This window comes from Heloderma suspectum, chromosome 1 (genome assembly GCF_057233095.1).
Source record: "Heloderma suspectum isolate Gila_16-S chromosome 1, 16-S_ref, whole genome shotgun sequence".
NCBI lineage: Eukaryota > Metazoa > Chordata > Lepidosauria > Squamata > Helodermatidae > Heloderma > Heloderma suspectum.
Window position 1 is genome coordinate 47,250,858 of NC_139458.1, and position 16,016 is coordinate 47,266,873.

General features: G+C 46.2%; 1 protein-coding gene across 1 annotated transcript in view; it reads left to right on the forward strand.

Moving 5' to 3' along the window:
- ISM2 (isthmin 2) overlaps positions 1-16,016 on the forward strand; it is a 65,040-nt gene that overhangs the window by 36,604 nt on the left and 12,420 nt on the right. Inside the window, exon 2 of the mRNA XM_084841432.1 lies at positions 11,992-12,255. Coding sequence (XP_084697558.1) covers positions 11,992-12,255 — 264 coding nt within the window. The remainder of the gene's footprint in view (positions 1-11,991; positions 12,256-16,016) is intronic.

Consider the following 16,016-nt stretch of genomic DNA (forward strand, 5'->3'; position numbering starts at 1 on the left):
TTGTGAGGTGCAACCCATCCCTAGCCAACAGCCCATCTTCCAGGAAGTATAGCCCGTGGTCCCAGAATCCAAATCTCTCTCGTCGGCACCACCTTCGTAGCCAGTCATTCACCCGGAGTATTTTTCGTTCCCTTTCTATCCCTCTTCTAACTACTGGAAGGATGGATGAGAAAACTATCTGGGCCCCAAAGTTCTTGAGTTTCCTTCCCAAAGCTTCAAAGTCTGACGTGATCTCTTCGTGGCTCCGCTTGGTGGTATCATTTGTTCCCACATGGATGAGAAGAAAGGGATACCTGTCAGTGGGCTTTATGAGTGCAGGCAACCTTTCAGTCACGTCTCTAATCTGTCCTCCCGGGAGACAACATACCTGGCGAGTCCATGGGTCTTCGCAACATACTTGGGTCTCGATCCCACGCAGCAAGGAGTCTCCCACTACTACCACTCTTCTCTTCTTCTTCTTGTAGGCCTGGGTTTCATCGCCTCTGTGTAACTGACCTTTAGCCTCTTGCTCACTCTCATGCAGGTTCCCCTGTGATTCTTCCTCTGCAGGCTGTCCTCCAGTCTCATCTGCAAGTACCTGGAATCGGTTCCACAGCTCCACTGCTTCCACTGGTGCAGAGTGGCGTCTAGTTCTTCTTCTCCTAACTGTCACCGTTTTCCAAGGAGTATCCTCTATTCCATTTTTCTTCACCTCAGCATTTCCCACTGCCTCATCTTGCTGTTGCTCTTCAAGCTTCTGGTCTGCCCTTTGCTGCTGTAGTTCCCCCATTCTGTCCAAGAACTCTTCGTGTTCTCTTATTCCCCGGAGGGTCGACAGTCGCCGCTCCAGTCCACTTACTTTTTCCTCCAGCAGCGTGATCAACTTGCACTTGTTGCAGGTGTAGGCCATGTTGTTCTCAGGCAAGAAAACAAACATTGCACACACCTTGCAGGTCACCACCACTAGAGAGTCTTGTCCTTCCATAGCCTCTTTTCCCTTTTTGTGTCTAGCTTTGTGATTGTTCTAGACTAGCCTGTGCCTGCTCCTCTACTCAGTAGAGGTTAAAAGCAGAGTCCCACTGGTGTGGAAGTGTGTGTTACAAGACAAATAAATGAAAAAAAGTTAGTAAAAAAATAAAAAAAAAATGTTAGGGGCCTCCCCCTTGACCTCCCCTGCCGAACTCCCCTGGCCAACTCCTGTTTGCTCCCCCTGTTCGCTCACTCTGGTCGCTCGCTCTCTGGGAGCTTGCCTGCTTCTGTAGTCCCTGGACCAGCTGGAGCAGCTTGCTCTGCTCTGCTCAGCTGGGAGGCGGGAAACAGACATGGTTTCTTGTTGTGGACTTGAAAGCTTTTTGATGTGGAGGTTAAAGGGGGCCTATTATTTGGGTACCAGGCCGAGGAACCTTTTTAAGCTAGTCAAACTACTGCTGGAGAGACTGCTTGCGTCCTTCATAGGTTTCGCTCTTATCCAGCATGTTAAGCCTTCCCTTTCGCTGTCACTCCCTGGTTGCCTTCCAGCTGATTTTGGCTGGAGGTTTAAGGCCATAGCCACCATCTCCAGAGCGGTTAGTGGGTCAGGCCTCCATTACATTTTTTAAAAGAAACCAAATTTTAGCCTATTTCCTCTTTTCTTGGATGATGCAGATCAGAAGGGCAGAGAGCAAGACACAGCAAGCGGGCAGGAGCATTTCTACTCCAAAGGGCAGTGGGTCTGGAGCAGCTTCCCTGGTCAAAACAATTAAAAGTAATATTGAGGCCTTTTGATGGCTAGTCACCAAAAGGTCTGTTCTCAGTGGTTGGTCAGAACTGTATTAATCCAGTGAAGGGCACAGTGCCAATTTAGTGGAGGAGCTGATCCTAATCCAGAACTGGAGGGAATTCTGATTTTATACAGTTGTGCTGTGGTCTCTTGTATGTCTTGTATCACTTCTGTTACTCCCCAGAGCAATCCTATACAGCAGGGTGACTAGGGCAGCCAGATGTGAAAAGGACAGGTGTCCTGCAAGTTTAATAGTTGTGTAGAAAAGGGTATTTCAGCAGGCATCATGAAACCCCTGGGGGAGGTCATCCAAGGATTTGGGGTTCAGTGGCACCAATATGCTGATATACCCAATATTCCCAAGTCTGCCTCTCCTTTCATTGAAATCCAAGGAAGCCGTTTAAGTTCTAAAACAGATGTTTGTAATAGACTGGGTGAGGGCAAGCTTGCAAAACTCAGGTTCATAGTTTGGGTGTACTCCTCGATTCAGCCCTGTACTTGAATACCCAGGTTTTGATGTTGGCCAGGAGCATTTTTGCACAGTTATGGCTAGTTAAGCAACTGTGCCTGTTCTTGGAAATGTCAGATCCGGCCATGGTGGCATATGCCTTAGTTACATCCCATTTGGACTATTGTAACACACTCTACATGGGATTGCCTTTGAAGAGTGTTTGGAAACGTCCGCTAGTTTAAACTGCTGCAGCTAGACTGACCTGGCCTAGTTACAGGGAGCATGTGATTCCCAGGTTACAACAGCTTCACTGGTGACAGGTCCATTTTTGATTTCTCAAAATGCTGGTTATGTCCTACAAAGCCCTACATGACTTGGGACCAAGTTATCTGAAAGATGGCACTCTCCCACATGAGCCTGCCTGGCTTTTAAGATCCTTGGGAGAGGCTGTGCTTTCTGTCCTGCCACTATCTGAAGTGTGTTTTGTGGGAACTGAAGAGAGAGCCTTTTCGGTGGCTGCTCCCAGGCACTGGAACTCCTTGCCAATGGAAGCCTGGCTAGCCCTGCCTTTGCCTGTTGGTGAAAGGCCAAAGACATTCAGAAAAGACCTTTGGCCCATAAGCTGGCTTGTAAATATGTTGTGATTCATTTTAGGTGGATGTTTTTATTGTTTTTATTGATGTTTTACATGCTTTGTTTTTATGTTATTTTACTTTGTATTTTATTATATTTTATTGTATTTGTTTTATTGCTTTTGGTGGAAAGGCAGGATGCAAACCAAATTAACAAGCAAACAAATAAACTGTGAATAATAATAGTATTTATTATTTATTAATTATTATTATTATTAACAATCATATTTCTTTTGGTAGAGTAGTTTAGAGCTAGATCAATAGTTTGGAATCTTTTCAGACTTGAGACCCACTTATAACTCCAACTTCCTACATAAGACCCACTTTTAAAGTTTTTTCTTTTATTTTTACTGTGTACGATCTTTCTCATTCTGACACACTGTGATGGATTCAGGAGTGGGGGGCATAGAGATAAACTTTCCTTATCATGGATCCCTCTTTTTTGCCAAGATTAACCTGCCCGCCCACCCCACCAAAAGAATTACAATAGGTTACCACCACGGGCAGATCGTAGCTTGAACACTCTAGGCCAGAGGTAGGCAACTTGGTGCCTTCCATATCTTTTGGACTACACCTTCCATAATGCCTTACAATTGGCCATGCTTCTGGGGCTTATGGGAATTGTAGTCCCATACATCTGGTGGTCATCAAGTTGCCTACCCCTGCTCTGTTCTGAGTATTTACAGGGCACTGGTGGTTCGAGGTCAAACAAAAGAGCGTCTGAAAGCCCAGAGAGTAGAAAATCTTTACAGAATCCTGTGAGATGGACTAAATCAGCCTTCCTCAACCTGACGCCCTCCAGATGTTTTGGACTACAACTCCCAGCATTCCTGACCATTGGCCATGCTGGTTGGGGTTGATGGGAGTTGACATCCAAAACATCTAGAGGGCACCCGGTTGGGGAAGGCCAGCTCATAATCATGCAGACTTGTTTCCTCCAGAGGTGGATGCAGACTGTTTGCTGGTGGATGTGGACTGAGATGTATTCTTGTGCTGCTACTTAGGATGGTATTTTCTGGTATACTTAGACTTAGTGGTGACGAAGCTATGTAAGGAATGGGTAGGTTTGGATGGCCTCCATTCCTCCTCCTCAGTAGCTCAAGGAAGAGACTTCTTTTTATCCCTGGCCTCCTCTAACACCTCATTTAGATACTCTTCAGAAAGCCTTGCACCCAAGGAGAGCTTGCTAGTCAGTCAGGTTGTGGAGCCAGGGTCCGTATCCCATGCCCTGATCCCAGACATTCCTGCTCATTGCAGAGCAAGGCACTAGAGCTGTAACACCCAAATGAATGGAACTGTCCATTGGAGCCCTGCCTGCTATTTTCACACCTGAGATTCTGCGTGTCCTGGAGTCCCAGGGCCAAAACAGACAGGACGCGGGAAAGCCCTGGTTGGGTCTCCAGACTCCCCCATGACCTTAAAGGCGGGGTGTGTGTGCACCAATTTTGAGGGAACAGTGGCTGTTCCAGAGGGAGTGACTGACACTTTCCCCTGCCCTCATACTGCCATCCTGATCAAAATCTTGTATCATCATGCTTGTCCTTCCCCTGCCCCTCGTGGGGCTAGTAGCAGCGCGAGGGGCCAATTTCAGTCATGACAAAAGTATGAGAGGAAGGTTTAAACCTTCCCCCCGCCAGCACTTCTGTCTCAATGCAATGGGGAGGGGGCTGCTTTTAACCAAAAAATAAAACTACAGGAGCTCTGATCATGGATCTCCCACATCCCATCAGTTATAGCCTCAATAGAGGAAGTTTCTTTATGTAGCGCACTCTAGGTACATGGCGTTTTAGAAAGAATAGGTTTGACAGGTCTCTGCTGCAAAGACCTTCCAATCCCAAAATAAACACAGAGAAACAACAGAGAGGGGAGGGAAATGGAAGCAGGGGTGGACAGAGGAAGAATATGTGATTATTTCAATTACACATTATTTGGCTTAGTTTCAGTATCCACCTTGAGTTCCATGATGGAAGCAAGGTGGGATATAAATGCACTATATAAATACGTATAGCCTCCCCCAACATACTGTCTCCAGCTCTTTTGGACTACAACTCCTGTCATCTCTACCATTGGCCATACCAGCTGGGGATGATGGGAGTTTGAGTCCAACAGATCTGGAGGGCACCAGTTTGGGGAAGGGAGCAGTAGGGTATTGAGAGTAGGGGTTTGTTCCAAAGGCCTTCTGGAAAAGGTGAGATTTGAACAAAGTAAGGGAGGCTTTCTGAGCGGCAGTTCCAGGCATAAGCGGCGGCAAGGGCAAAAGGATGAAGTCATTTCATGGCTCAGGAGACCTTTGGACAGCTGGGGGTGGTGGAGATGGGCAAGCGAAGGTCACAAGGAAGAATGTTTTGCTTTCATAGAAAAGATTTGTGCTGGTGAAATTCATAACAGTTATAACTTCTCTTGACAAGACATGCAAATAGCCATTTGCGAACTTACATACAATGGCTAAGAATTGTTTTCAGGTGACCAGGCAAGAATGTGTTTTAAATGTGAAGAGAGGCATGTGTATGTGTATGTTTTGTTTTGTTTTTCCCTTTTCAGACTGTTGGTGTGTCATAAACAGCTTGCATTTGTCTATCGGGCTAATAACAATTTTTGTGGGCTTGTAATCTGTGTAAATCTGTTTGCAGAGCTGCATACATCTTCATTTTTATATGTATTTTAATGCCAATTTTGATATGTCTGTTTAGTTTCAGACCTATTTAGCTTGTTTGAAACTCATGGATGTAACATATTGGAAGAATGGCAGGACCAGCCCAAAATATTTTGCTGCCTGAGGCAAACAGTAAATAGTGTGCCTCCCTTGCAAGTAATGGTGCACAGTACCCAAAACCGGTCAAGTTATTTTGGCACCTGAGGCAGAAAATCCTACAAGCTCCTCTCCCCTCCCTGGCAGTAAAAATACAAAAGTAAGGAATAACGAACCATTTGCTGCGCTTTCATGACGCTTGAAAACAGTGGCAGAAGCAGCCACCTCACTCTGCCTGACAGTAGGGCTGGCCCTGGACAATGGCTTCTGTGGGGATGGCACTGACAGATTCTCTCTTTGGCATCTGACCAGCTAAATCAGAACTGGAACATTGCACTGGCCAGTCTTGCAGCCCTTTTCAACACTCTCATTGTCAGGTGGGGCGGGGGTCGGAGGGTGGTATGAGAGACTATGCCAGTTCTCAACAGACTAGAACAATCAAACGTCCCTCTGTCTTGCATGTGAAGGCTGCTCTTGGGTTGGGATTGGGGGGCGGGGGGGGAGAATGCTCTTGCAGCTCTTTTGCCACAGCTAGCGCCACTCCTTAATAAAACAGCAAAGGGACCAGCAACCTTCCTGCTGCTTTCTCTTCCTTTCCCTGTGGGAGGGGAAGACAGGCTACAGGTCTTTGATGTGCAGCCCTTGTAAACCCATTGATGACGCCCTGTGTGTGCGCTCATGTGAGACCGGACTGGCTCTGGCGGCCTTTGAAGTGCTCCAGCGATCAGGATGAAAGTGGGATGGAGGGGGAAGAGTCCTTCCCAAGCCGTCAAGCCCTAATTGCAGGTAATAGTGCTTCTCAGTATCCCATATGGGGAGGGGAGCATCCCTGTTTTCCCTAATCCTGCAACCACATTCTGGGCTCATGCAGTGAAAGGAAGTAGCATACAGGGAACCAGCCCAGAGAACCCAGACTGCGCATTGGGAAATAGCTCTCAGCTGCAAGACATAATGGGCCTGTGGAACTGGCCCTCTGAGGAACAGTTAGACTATTCTTAGCGAAAAGAGTTAAACACTAGAGCATAAGGAAATCTTTTCTAGGGACTATACTGCTTGCTAGGATTTTTTTTAATTGGCAAAGTTGTCTCCCACCCATTCCCATGTTGAATCATAGAATCATAGAATAGCAGGGTTGGAAGGGGCCTACAAGACCATTGAGTCCAACCCCCTGCTCAATGCAGGAATCCAAGTCAGAGCATCCCTGACAGATGGCTGTCCAGCCTCGTCCTGAATGCCTCCAGTGTGGGAGAGCCCACAACCTCCCTAGGGAATTGGTTCCATTGTCGTATTGCTCTCACAGTCAGGAAGTTTTTCCTGATGTTCAGCCGGAATCTGGCTTCCTGGAACTTGAGCTCATTATTCCATGTCCTGCATTCTGGGATGATCGAGAAGAGATCCTGGCCTTCCTCTCTGTGACAAGCTTTCAAGTACTTGAAGAGCGCTATCGTATCTCCCCTCAGTCTTCTCTTCTCAAGGCTAAACATGCCCAGTTCTTTCAGTCTCTCTTCATAGGGCTTTGTTTCCAGTTCCCTGATCATCTTTGTTGCCCTCCTCTGAACCCTCTCCAGTTTGTCTGCATCCTTCTTAAAGTGTGGCGTCCAGAACTGGACACAGTACTCCAGATGAGGCCTAACCAGTGCTGAGTAGAGGGGGAATTTTTCCATACATGATATCAGGATTGGGGGGGAACCCACAACCACCACCTGCATTCAATTTCCACTTTTCAGAATGTGGTGCTCCAGGATACATGAAAAGGAGTGGATCAACTTGTGCAAATAGTATATTCATAAAGGAATTTAACTGACCCTGATTTCTTTGCCATGCTGACATTTTCAGCCACTTTGGCCTGTGCCATTTTATTGAAGGACAGTGAAATCGGGAAAGTGGGAACCTAGCAGTTGAATGGGTGGGTGGTGCTTGTTTGCTTATAGGGCCATTGCTTATAATTATAGGATATAGTACCTAATTTATGAACCTTTCCACTTGCATAGATAATGTTTGGAGGGCTTGTTCCTTATTCTTGCACTGTCTCATATGGAGTGGGCAACTATGCAGGACAGGGCCTTTTTAATGGTGGCACCTAGATTCTGTAACTCCCTCCTGAGGAGTTCAGATGTTCTTTCTGATGGCATTTGGGATAGCAGACAAGTAGTTGTCCTAATACCATTGGTTGGATCTTGTTCTTTTATTGCTGCTGGTATATCTGGTTATGTTTTATTTTTACATTGTTGATAAGCTACCCTGCAGATTCTTTTGAATGGAAAGTTGGTATATAAATATTATAAATAAATAAATAAAATAAGCAGAAGGCAGGTCCTTGCCCTGAGGATCCATTGATCTGCATTTTAGACAGCAAGGAAAATAAGGCAAAAGTATTAAGGGATGAATGCGAGCAAAAGCAGTTCCATGCCCTTGGGCTTTGATTTTGCGCTGGGGACGAGGTCTAAGTGGTGAAGCTTTCCCTTAGGACACACAGATTGAATGATGATTAACCTGCTCATGTGTGGCAAAGAAACTGAGTATAAATGGGCAGTCCGTGAGTGTTGGGAGGAAGGATACTTGGGGATAACCTGGTCCGAACCATTGTTGTTGTTGTTCAGTCGTTCAGTCGTGTCCGACTCTTCGTGACCCCATGGACCATAGCACGCCAGGCCTTCCTGTCCTGCGCTCTCTCCCGGAGCGTGCTCAAGTTCATATTCATTGCATCCGTGATGCTATCTAGCCATCTCATCCTCTGCCGTCCCCTTCTCCTTTTGCCTTCAGTCTTTCCCAGCATCAGGGTCTTTTCCAGGGAGTTTTCTCTTCGCATTAGGTGGCCAAAATATTGGAGCTTCAGCTTCATTATCTGTCCTTCCAATGAGCACTCAGGGTTGATTTCCTTTAGGATGGACTGATTTGACCTCCTTGCAGTCCAGGGGACTCGTAAGAGTCTTCTCCAGCACCACAGTTCGAAAGCATCAATTCTGCGGCGCTCAGCCTTCCTTATAGTCCAGCTCTCACAGCCATACATTACTACTGGGAAAACCATAGCTTTGATTAGACGGACCTTTGTCGGCAAGGTGATGTCTCTGCTTCTTACTATGCTGTCTAGGTTGGCCATAGCTTTCCTCCCAAGGAGTAAGCGTCTTTTAATTTCATGGCTACAGTCACCGTCTGCGGTGATCTTGGAGCCCAATAAAGTAAAATCTGTCACTGCTTCCATTTCTTCCCCTTCTATATGCCAGGAAGTGATGGGGCCAGATGCCATGATCTTCGTTTTTTTAATGTTGAGATTCAAACCAGCTTTTGCACTCTCCTCTTTCACCCTCAACAAGAGGCTCTTGAGATCCTCTTCGCTTTCTGCCATTAGGGTGGTATCGTCTGCATATCGGAGGTTGTTGATAATTCTCCCAGCAATCTTAATTCCGACCTCTGATTCATCCAACCCGGCATTTCTCATGATGTACTCTGCATATCAGTTAAATAAGCAGGGTGACAATATGCAGCCTTGTCGTACTCCTTTCCCAATTTTGAACCAATCGGTTGTTCCATGTCTGGTTCTGACTGTTGCTTCTTGACCCTCGTACAGGTTTCTCAGGAGACAGGTAAGGTGGTCTGGTACTCCCATCACTTTCAGAATTTGCCACAGTTTGTTGTGATCCACACAATCAAAGGCTTTAGCGTAGTCAATGAAGCAGAAATAGACGTTTTTCTGGAATTCTCTTGCTTTCTCCATGATGCAGCGAATGTTGGCGATTTGATCTCTAGTTCCTCTGCCTCTTCGAAACCCAGCTTGTACTTCCGGTAGTTCTCGGTTCGCATACTGCTGAAGCCTAGCTTGTAGGATTTTGAGCATCACCTTGCTGGCATGTGAAATGAGCGCAATTGTGCGGTAGTTTGAACACTCTTTGGCGTTGCCCTTCTTTGGAATTGGAATGTAAACTGACCTTTTCCAGTCTTGCGGCCACTGTTGAGTGTTCCAGATTTGTTGGCATATTGAATGCAGCACTTTAACAGCATCATCTTTTAGGATTTTAAATAGCTCGGCTGGAATACTGTCATCTCCGCTAGCTTTGTTGTTACTAATGCTTCCTAAGGCCCACTTGACTTCACTCTCTAGGATGTCCGGCTCAAGTTCAGTGACCGCACTATCATGGCTATCAGGGACATTCAGATCTTTCCTGTATAGTTCTTCTGTGTATTCTTTCCACCTCTTCTTAATCTCATCTGCTTCTGTTAGGTCCCTGCCTTCTTTGTCCTTGATCATGCCCGTCTTTGCACAAAACGTTCCCCTGAGATCTCCAATTTTCTTGAAGAGATCTCTAGTCTTTCCCATTCTGTTGTTTTCCTCGATTTCTTTGCATTGTTCATTTAAGAAGGCCTTCTTGTCTCTCCTTGCTATTCTCTGGAACTCTGCATTCAGTTGGGTATATCTTCCCCTTTCTCCCTTGCTTTTCGCTTCCCTTCTTTCGTGAGCTACTTGTAAAGCCTCATCAGACAGCCACTTGGCTTTCTTGCATTTCTTTTTCTTTGGGATGGATTGAGTTGCTGCCTCCTGAACAATGTTACGGACCTCCGTCCATAGTTCCTCAGGCACTCTGTCTATCAGGTCTAATCCCTGAAATCTATTCCTCACCTCCACTGTATATTCATCAGGGATATGATTTAGGTCATACCTGAACGGTTTAGTGGTTTTCCCGACGTTCTTCAATTGAAGCCGAAATTTTGCAAGAAGCAGCTCATGATCTGAGCCACAGTCAGCTCCAGGTCTTGTTTTGACTGACTGTATGGAGCTTCTCCATCTTTGGCTGCAAAGGACATAATCAATCTGATTTCGATATTGACCATCTGGTGACGTCCATGTGTAGAGTCGCCTCTTGTGCTGTTGGAAAAGAGTATTTGCTATGATCAGCATGTTCTCTTGGCAAAACTCTATTAGCTTTTGTCCTGCTTCATTTTGTACACCAAGGCCATGCCTGCCTGTTATCCCGGTGATTACTTGACTTCCTACTTTAGCATTCCAATCCCCTATGATGAAGAGGACATCTTTTTTTGGTGTTAGTTCTAGAAGGTGTTGTAGGTCTTCATAGAACCGATCAACCTCAGCTTCTTCGGCCTCAGTGGTTGGAGCATAGACTTGAATTACTGTGATGTTGAATGGTTTGCCTTGGATTCGTACTGAGATCATTCTATCATTTTTAAGATTGTACCCCAGTACTGCTTTTCCCACCCTTTTGTTGACTATGAGTGCTACTCCGTTTCTTCTAAGGGATTCTTGCCCACAATAGTAGATATGATAGTCACCTGAATTAAATTTGCCCATGCCTGTCCATTTGAGTTCACTGATTCTCAAGATGTCAATGTTCAATCTTGCCATCTCATGTTTGACCACCTACAGCTTACCTTGATTCACTGACCTTACATTTCAGGTTCCTAAACAATATTGTTCTTTACAGCATCGGACTTTCTTTTCACCGCCAGACACATCCACAGCTGAGTGTCCTTTCGGGTTTGGCCCAGCCGCTTCACTCTTTCTGGCGCTACTTGGAAATATCCTCTGCTCTTCCCCAGTAGCATATTGGACACCTTCCGACCTGAGGGGCTCATCTTCCGGCGTCATATCTTTTAGCCTTGTGATACGTTCCATGGGGTTTTCTTGGCAAGAATACTGGAGTGGGTTGCCATTTCCTTCTCCAGTGGACCACATTTTGTCAGAACTCTCTGCCATGACCTGTCCGTCTTGGGTGGCCCTGCACGGCATAGCTTATGGCTTCATTGAGTTACGCAAGCCCCTTCGCCACAACAAGGCAGTGATCCATGGAGCAACAAAACCAGGTTAGATGGGCCAGCACTGCAGTGGTGCCATTGGGGCAGACATTCAGGGCTCTATGCCACAGAATGGGCAGGAAGGGACCCCAAATGCAGCAGGAGGGGCTTACCACTCTTTGCAGTGAATTAATACGTATTTACCAGCTTAAAAGGATGGGGGTGGGGCTCTTAAGATCATTAAGACAGAGCACAAAATTGCCTAACTGCACCTGCTGCGTCATTGTAATTTGCAGAAGTGAGCAGTGAGTTGCTAAGCTCAACATATAGGACTGTGTATGTTTGTATGTTTGCATTTGATATATCAGGTCAGCTTTCCTCAATCTGGTGCCATCCAGATGTGTTGGACTGCAACTCCCATCATGGCCATGTTGGCCAGGAATGATGGGAGTTGTACACCCAACACATCTGGAGGGTACCAGGTTGGGGAAGGCTGCATTGGATAGTGCTGTGGCCTGGGAACATCTTCTTAAGGTGATGGGGCAGGCTGCTGACATATCTAGTGCCTGTTGTATCTTGCCCCTAATGTGAGGATGCAAGGGAAGCCGGGAGGTCTAGGCCTTCAGAAGACAGTAAGAGTGGTGCTGATGCTTCCATTGCTGTCTTTCATTGCCAGATCGCCACTTCATCTGACATTGCTTCGATCAAAGAAGAGGAGATGCCACCATCTAACAAGGTACGGAACCTGAGGCGAAACGGACGGGCCATGCCACGCCGACAGAAACGCCGTTGGCCATTGCAACATGCTGCCAGGAACCAGTTGGCCGCACTCCAGCCTGGTGGCACACTCCAGGAGGAGAGCGCACCCTTTGTGCTGGACTTACAGAATCTGCCAGGATTAGCCAATGTAGACCTGAGCGCCCAGAATCCAAACATACAGGTAAGTCTGTGGATTTTTAGGGTTGCTTTTATTAGACGAGGAACAAACAAATCAAAAGAGGTAGAATCCCCTGTTAATTTTAAAGCTTCCTATGTTATTGGGTAGCTGGTCTTGGCTTAAGCTGCTGGAGGAGGGATGGGGGAAGGAAGAGCAAACTCGATAATTGTGGAATAGCCACCAAAAGTGCCTCTCTGTATGTTTCGATGTCACATGGGTTTGATGCACAAACAGCAAAGTCCACAAAGCACTCTAGGTCAGCCCTAGCTTGTCCTGCCTGAGCTTGGCCCATGGCTGTGCTGTTGAGCAAAGCCAGGTTCAAATACGAAGGAGAAAGCCAAGGGACAAGCATGGTCTCAGGACCAAGGCAAAGCTGGGAGTCAAAATCATAAGAAGTGCAGCTGGGGTTCACAGAGCATAGGACCTGTGTTGTTCCAGCACTGGATAGACTGGAAATGAAGACTTATGTAGCCTGGTCTTCAGAGCCCTGCCCAGACTCAGCTGCAAACAGTTAACCCAGTTCTCCAGGTTTCCTGCTGCTGAAGCCGCTCAGCTGCCGCCGCCACCGCTGACTCCATGGGTGAGGTAAATTTAGCAGGAGCCTGTCCACAGGTGTCTCAAGGACCGCTTTTGCCAAAGGGCTGGTGTGGCTTCTTCAGAGGTGGGACGGGTGCCTACAGGAATAATGGCATCGAGGAGGGGGATCTCCTGGCGTCGTCAGCCTCAGAATCATCACCAGAGGGGGACACCTCCTGGCCTGGGCCTAGGCATGGCATAGCCATTATAGTGAGACAAAGGGAAGGCGGAACAGACATGCAGGACCCAAGTGGTTTAAGGCTTTACCTGCTAAAGCCAGAAACCTGAATTGTGCTGAGAAGGTTAAAGAGAACATTGGCATGATGTCTTCACAGTGGCCAACTGCTGCCCTGTGTTGGGGGCATGACAGTGGTCTAGCTCCGCCTGGTAATTAAGTCCATCAAAATTACTAGCCCAGGCTACTAAATGTGTTGTATCTGGGGGAGGGGACGTAGGTCAATGGTAGAGCACATGTTTTGCCTGCAGAAGGTTCCATCCCAGGCATCTCCAGGTAGAGTTGGAAATATTCCTGCCTGAAACCCTGGAGAGCCACTGCCAGACAGTGTCAACAGCACTGGGGTAGATGAACCCAAGGGTCTGACCCAGTATAAGGCAGCTTCCTATGTTCCTATGTGCCAATGTAAACCATTTGTGGTATGTCAACAGTCTGAAAGAGGTGTCCCTACTTGGTCAGCTGTTGGCCATTCTTTTGTTTTCTTTCTAAATGTTTTTATTGAAAAGTACAAGAATAACAATAAAAAAGAGAGGTTTTAGAGTTTTAAAAAACCTACAAAGGTTATCAACTGTATAAGCTTCAGAACATCCTGTTATACTGCATTTTCACAAAACATCAATCAGTCTGCATCATGTTAAGGTTAATCCACAACGATTTGTGTTGCAACAGAAAATGTCAAATAGAAGGTTCTCCATTTACGAAAGAAACAAAAGGATGCCAGTTTTTATGTAAAAATGTCTGGCTTGGCCAAACTTCTAAATAAGTGTATCTGATGAGTCAACTTTCCATTAGATTAAGGTCCCATATTGGCTGATACCACAAAAGTAGGATGAAATGACTTGCAGTCTTGAGCAATTTTCGTACTTGCGGTAAAAGTCTGTTATATTACTATAGATCTTTATGTGATGGAATTTTTCATTCATTTGAGGAGATATCCATACAGATAACGTAATGGGATATTTGCTTGGCCTTTAAAAAAAATGCTTTCTTTTATTGAGCTTTTAGAATTATGATCAAGGAAAAAGAAGTTATAACCTTCCCGTCACTGCTCATTTTATGGAAGCTAAAACTTCTAGTATTTGCCCTGTTTATTTTAAATTTCTTAATATTTTTATTCCCAGAATGATCACCTCACAGATCCCCTACAGTCGTAGAAAGAATTGTGAGTGCCACAGCTGTGGCAAAAAAGCAGGGAAAGGGGTTTGATGTATGTGGTGGAGCTTAACTAAAAAGGAATGAGGTACCAGTGGTGGATGACTTTTTGGCCCGGTTCGCATGGCATGGCTACCCAGGGTTTAAGTAAACAACTACCCTGGGTAGCTGTGAATGAGTGGGAACAACTGTGCTGGTGACCAAGCAGCTGCTCCCACTGAGATAAACAACTTGTTTATCGTGACATCCAAACCCAGAATTGGAGGTTGTTGGAGTGAGTTAAAAGTCTGGGTTGTAACCTGCTCCAACAACCTCCAATTCCAGGTTCAGATGTCACAATAAACAATTGGGGATGGAGCGTTCCTGGGTTGTTAACTCAGCGGGAGCAGTCTGGTGATGGGGAGCCAGCACATTCACTCACTCCCACTTCGTTGTCAATAAGCCACGTTTAACAAACCATGGGTTGTTTGCAACATGCGGACCAACTCTTTAAGTTGCTTCTCTATTTCTAGATGAGACAAGGCCTTTGCAGATGTTTAGTCCAGTGGAGGCTGGTGCCCACTGAGAGTGGTAGGGCAGAGGGTGGGGCAGAGTCAAGGAGTCAGCAGAGGTGGAATTGTTGGCCACACCCCAGCAACCCATTTTTGCTGTATTTTGTGATTTTAATTGTTATGAACCACCCAGGGAGCTTTGGCTGTTGGGTGGTATAGAAATGTAATAAAGGAATGAATGAATGAATGAATGAATGAATAAACCCATACAACACTCGCCACATTTTGCTGCAAACCTTTGCACAGGAAATGAAAATTGAGACATGCCACTTCAAGCCTTACAAATAAAAATCCTGACAAAAACTAGACACCACTCAAGCCTTAAAAAAGTAAATTACAAACCCCAGACACTACCCAAAGCCTTAAAAAAAATTGCAGACCCCAGACATCATCCCAATCATTAAATATACTCTCTCCCCCCCCCCCGATCATCCCAAGACTTTAAAAAAATTACAAACTCCAGAAGCCAACTCAAGGCTTAAAATATTTCTGTCTGGTTGATGCTCCCATCTGCTGAGGCAAGGCAAAGGATGCATCCAGAAAGAGGGTGGGTGGGAAGAGGATGTGAAAATGGAGCAAAGATAGAAGGAAAGAAAGTAGAATCAAGGCAAGGAGGAGAAATGCATGCAGAATGGGGGGGGACATGAAAACAGAGCAAAGTCAAGATAGAAGGACAGAAAGCAGAACCAAAACAAGGAGGAGAAATACATGCAGAAAGAGGTGGTTAGGGGTGGTAGGTGGAGGATATGAAAATGGAGCAGAAATAGAAAGTAAAGAGACCAGAATGTGGTTTGCAATCATTAGAATCAAGTCAAGAAGCAATCAAGGGGGGGAAAGGATTTCAAAATAAATAAATTAGGCATGCCCACACACCACAAAGGGGGAAATTAATTTTAAAAAATAATTTGCGGAGAGGGAAGGAAATGATCTTTACTGTAAGGGGCCCCCCATCCCCATAAATAACTATGGGTGCAATCCTATTCAGATAGTCGGCAGCCTCTGAGTGCAGAGGCTGCTGAGTATCCGATGTAGGTGGGAGGAGAGCAGAGGCTTCATGTTCCAGCCACCCTGCATTTCTCTAGCAACAGCACCTTGGAGGGGGAGGGAAGGAGGCTGGGGCCATAGGAAACAGCATACTGCAGCCGCCCTGGTCTCCTCATCTCCAGGAACGCCCCCTTTCCCCTCTCTCCACGCATTGTTTTCCAAGCATGGAGAGGTAGCTGGCATGGTCCTCTCTGCACCGGCTACGA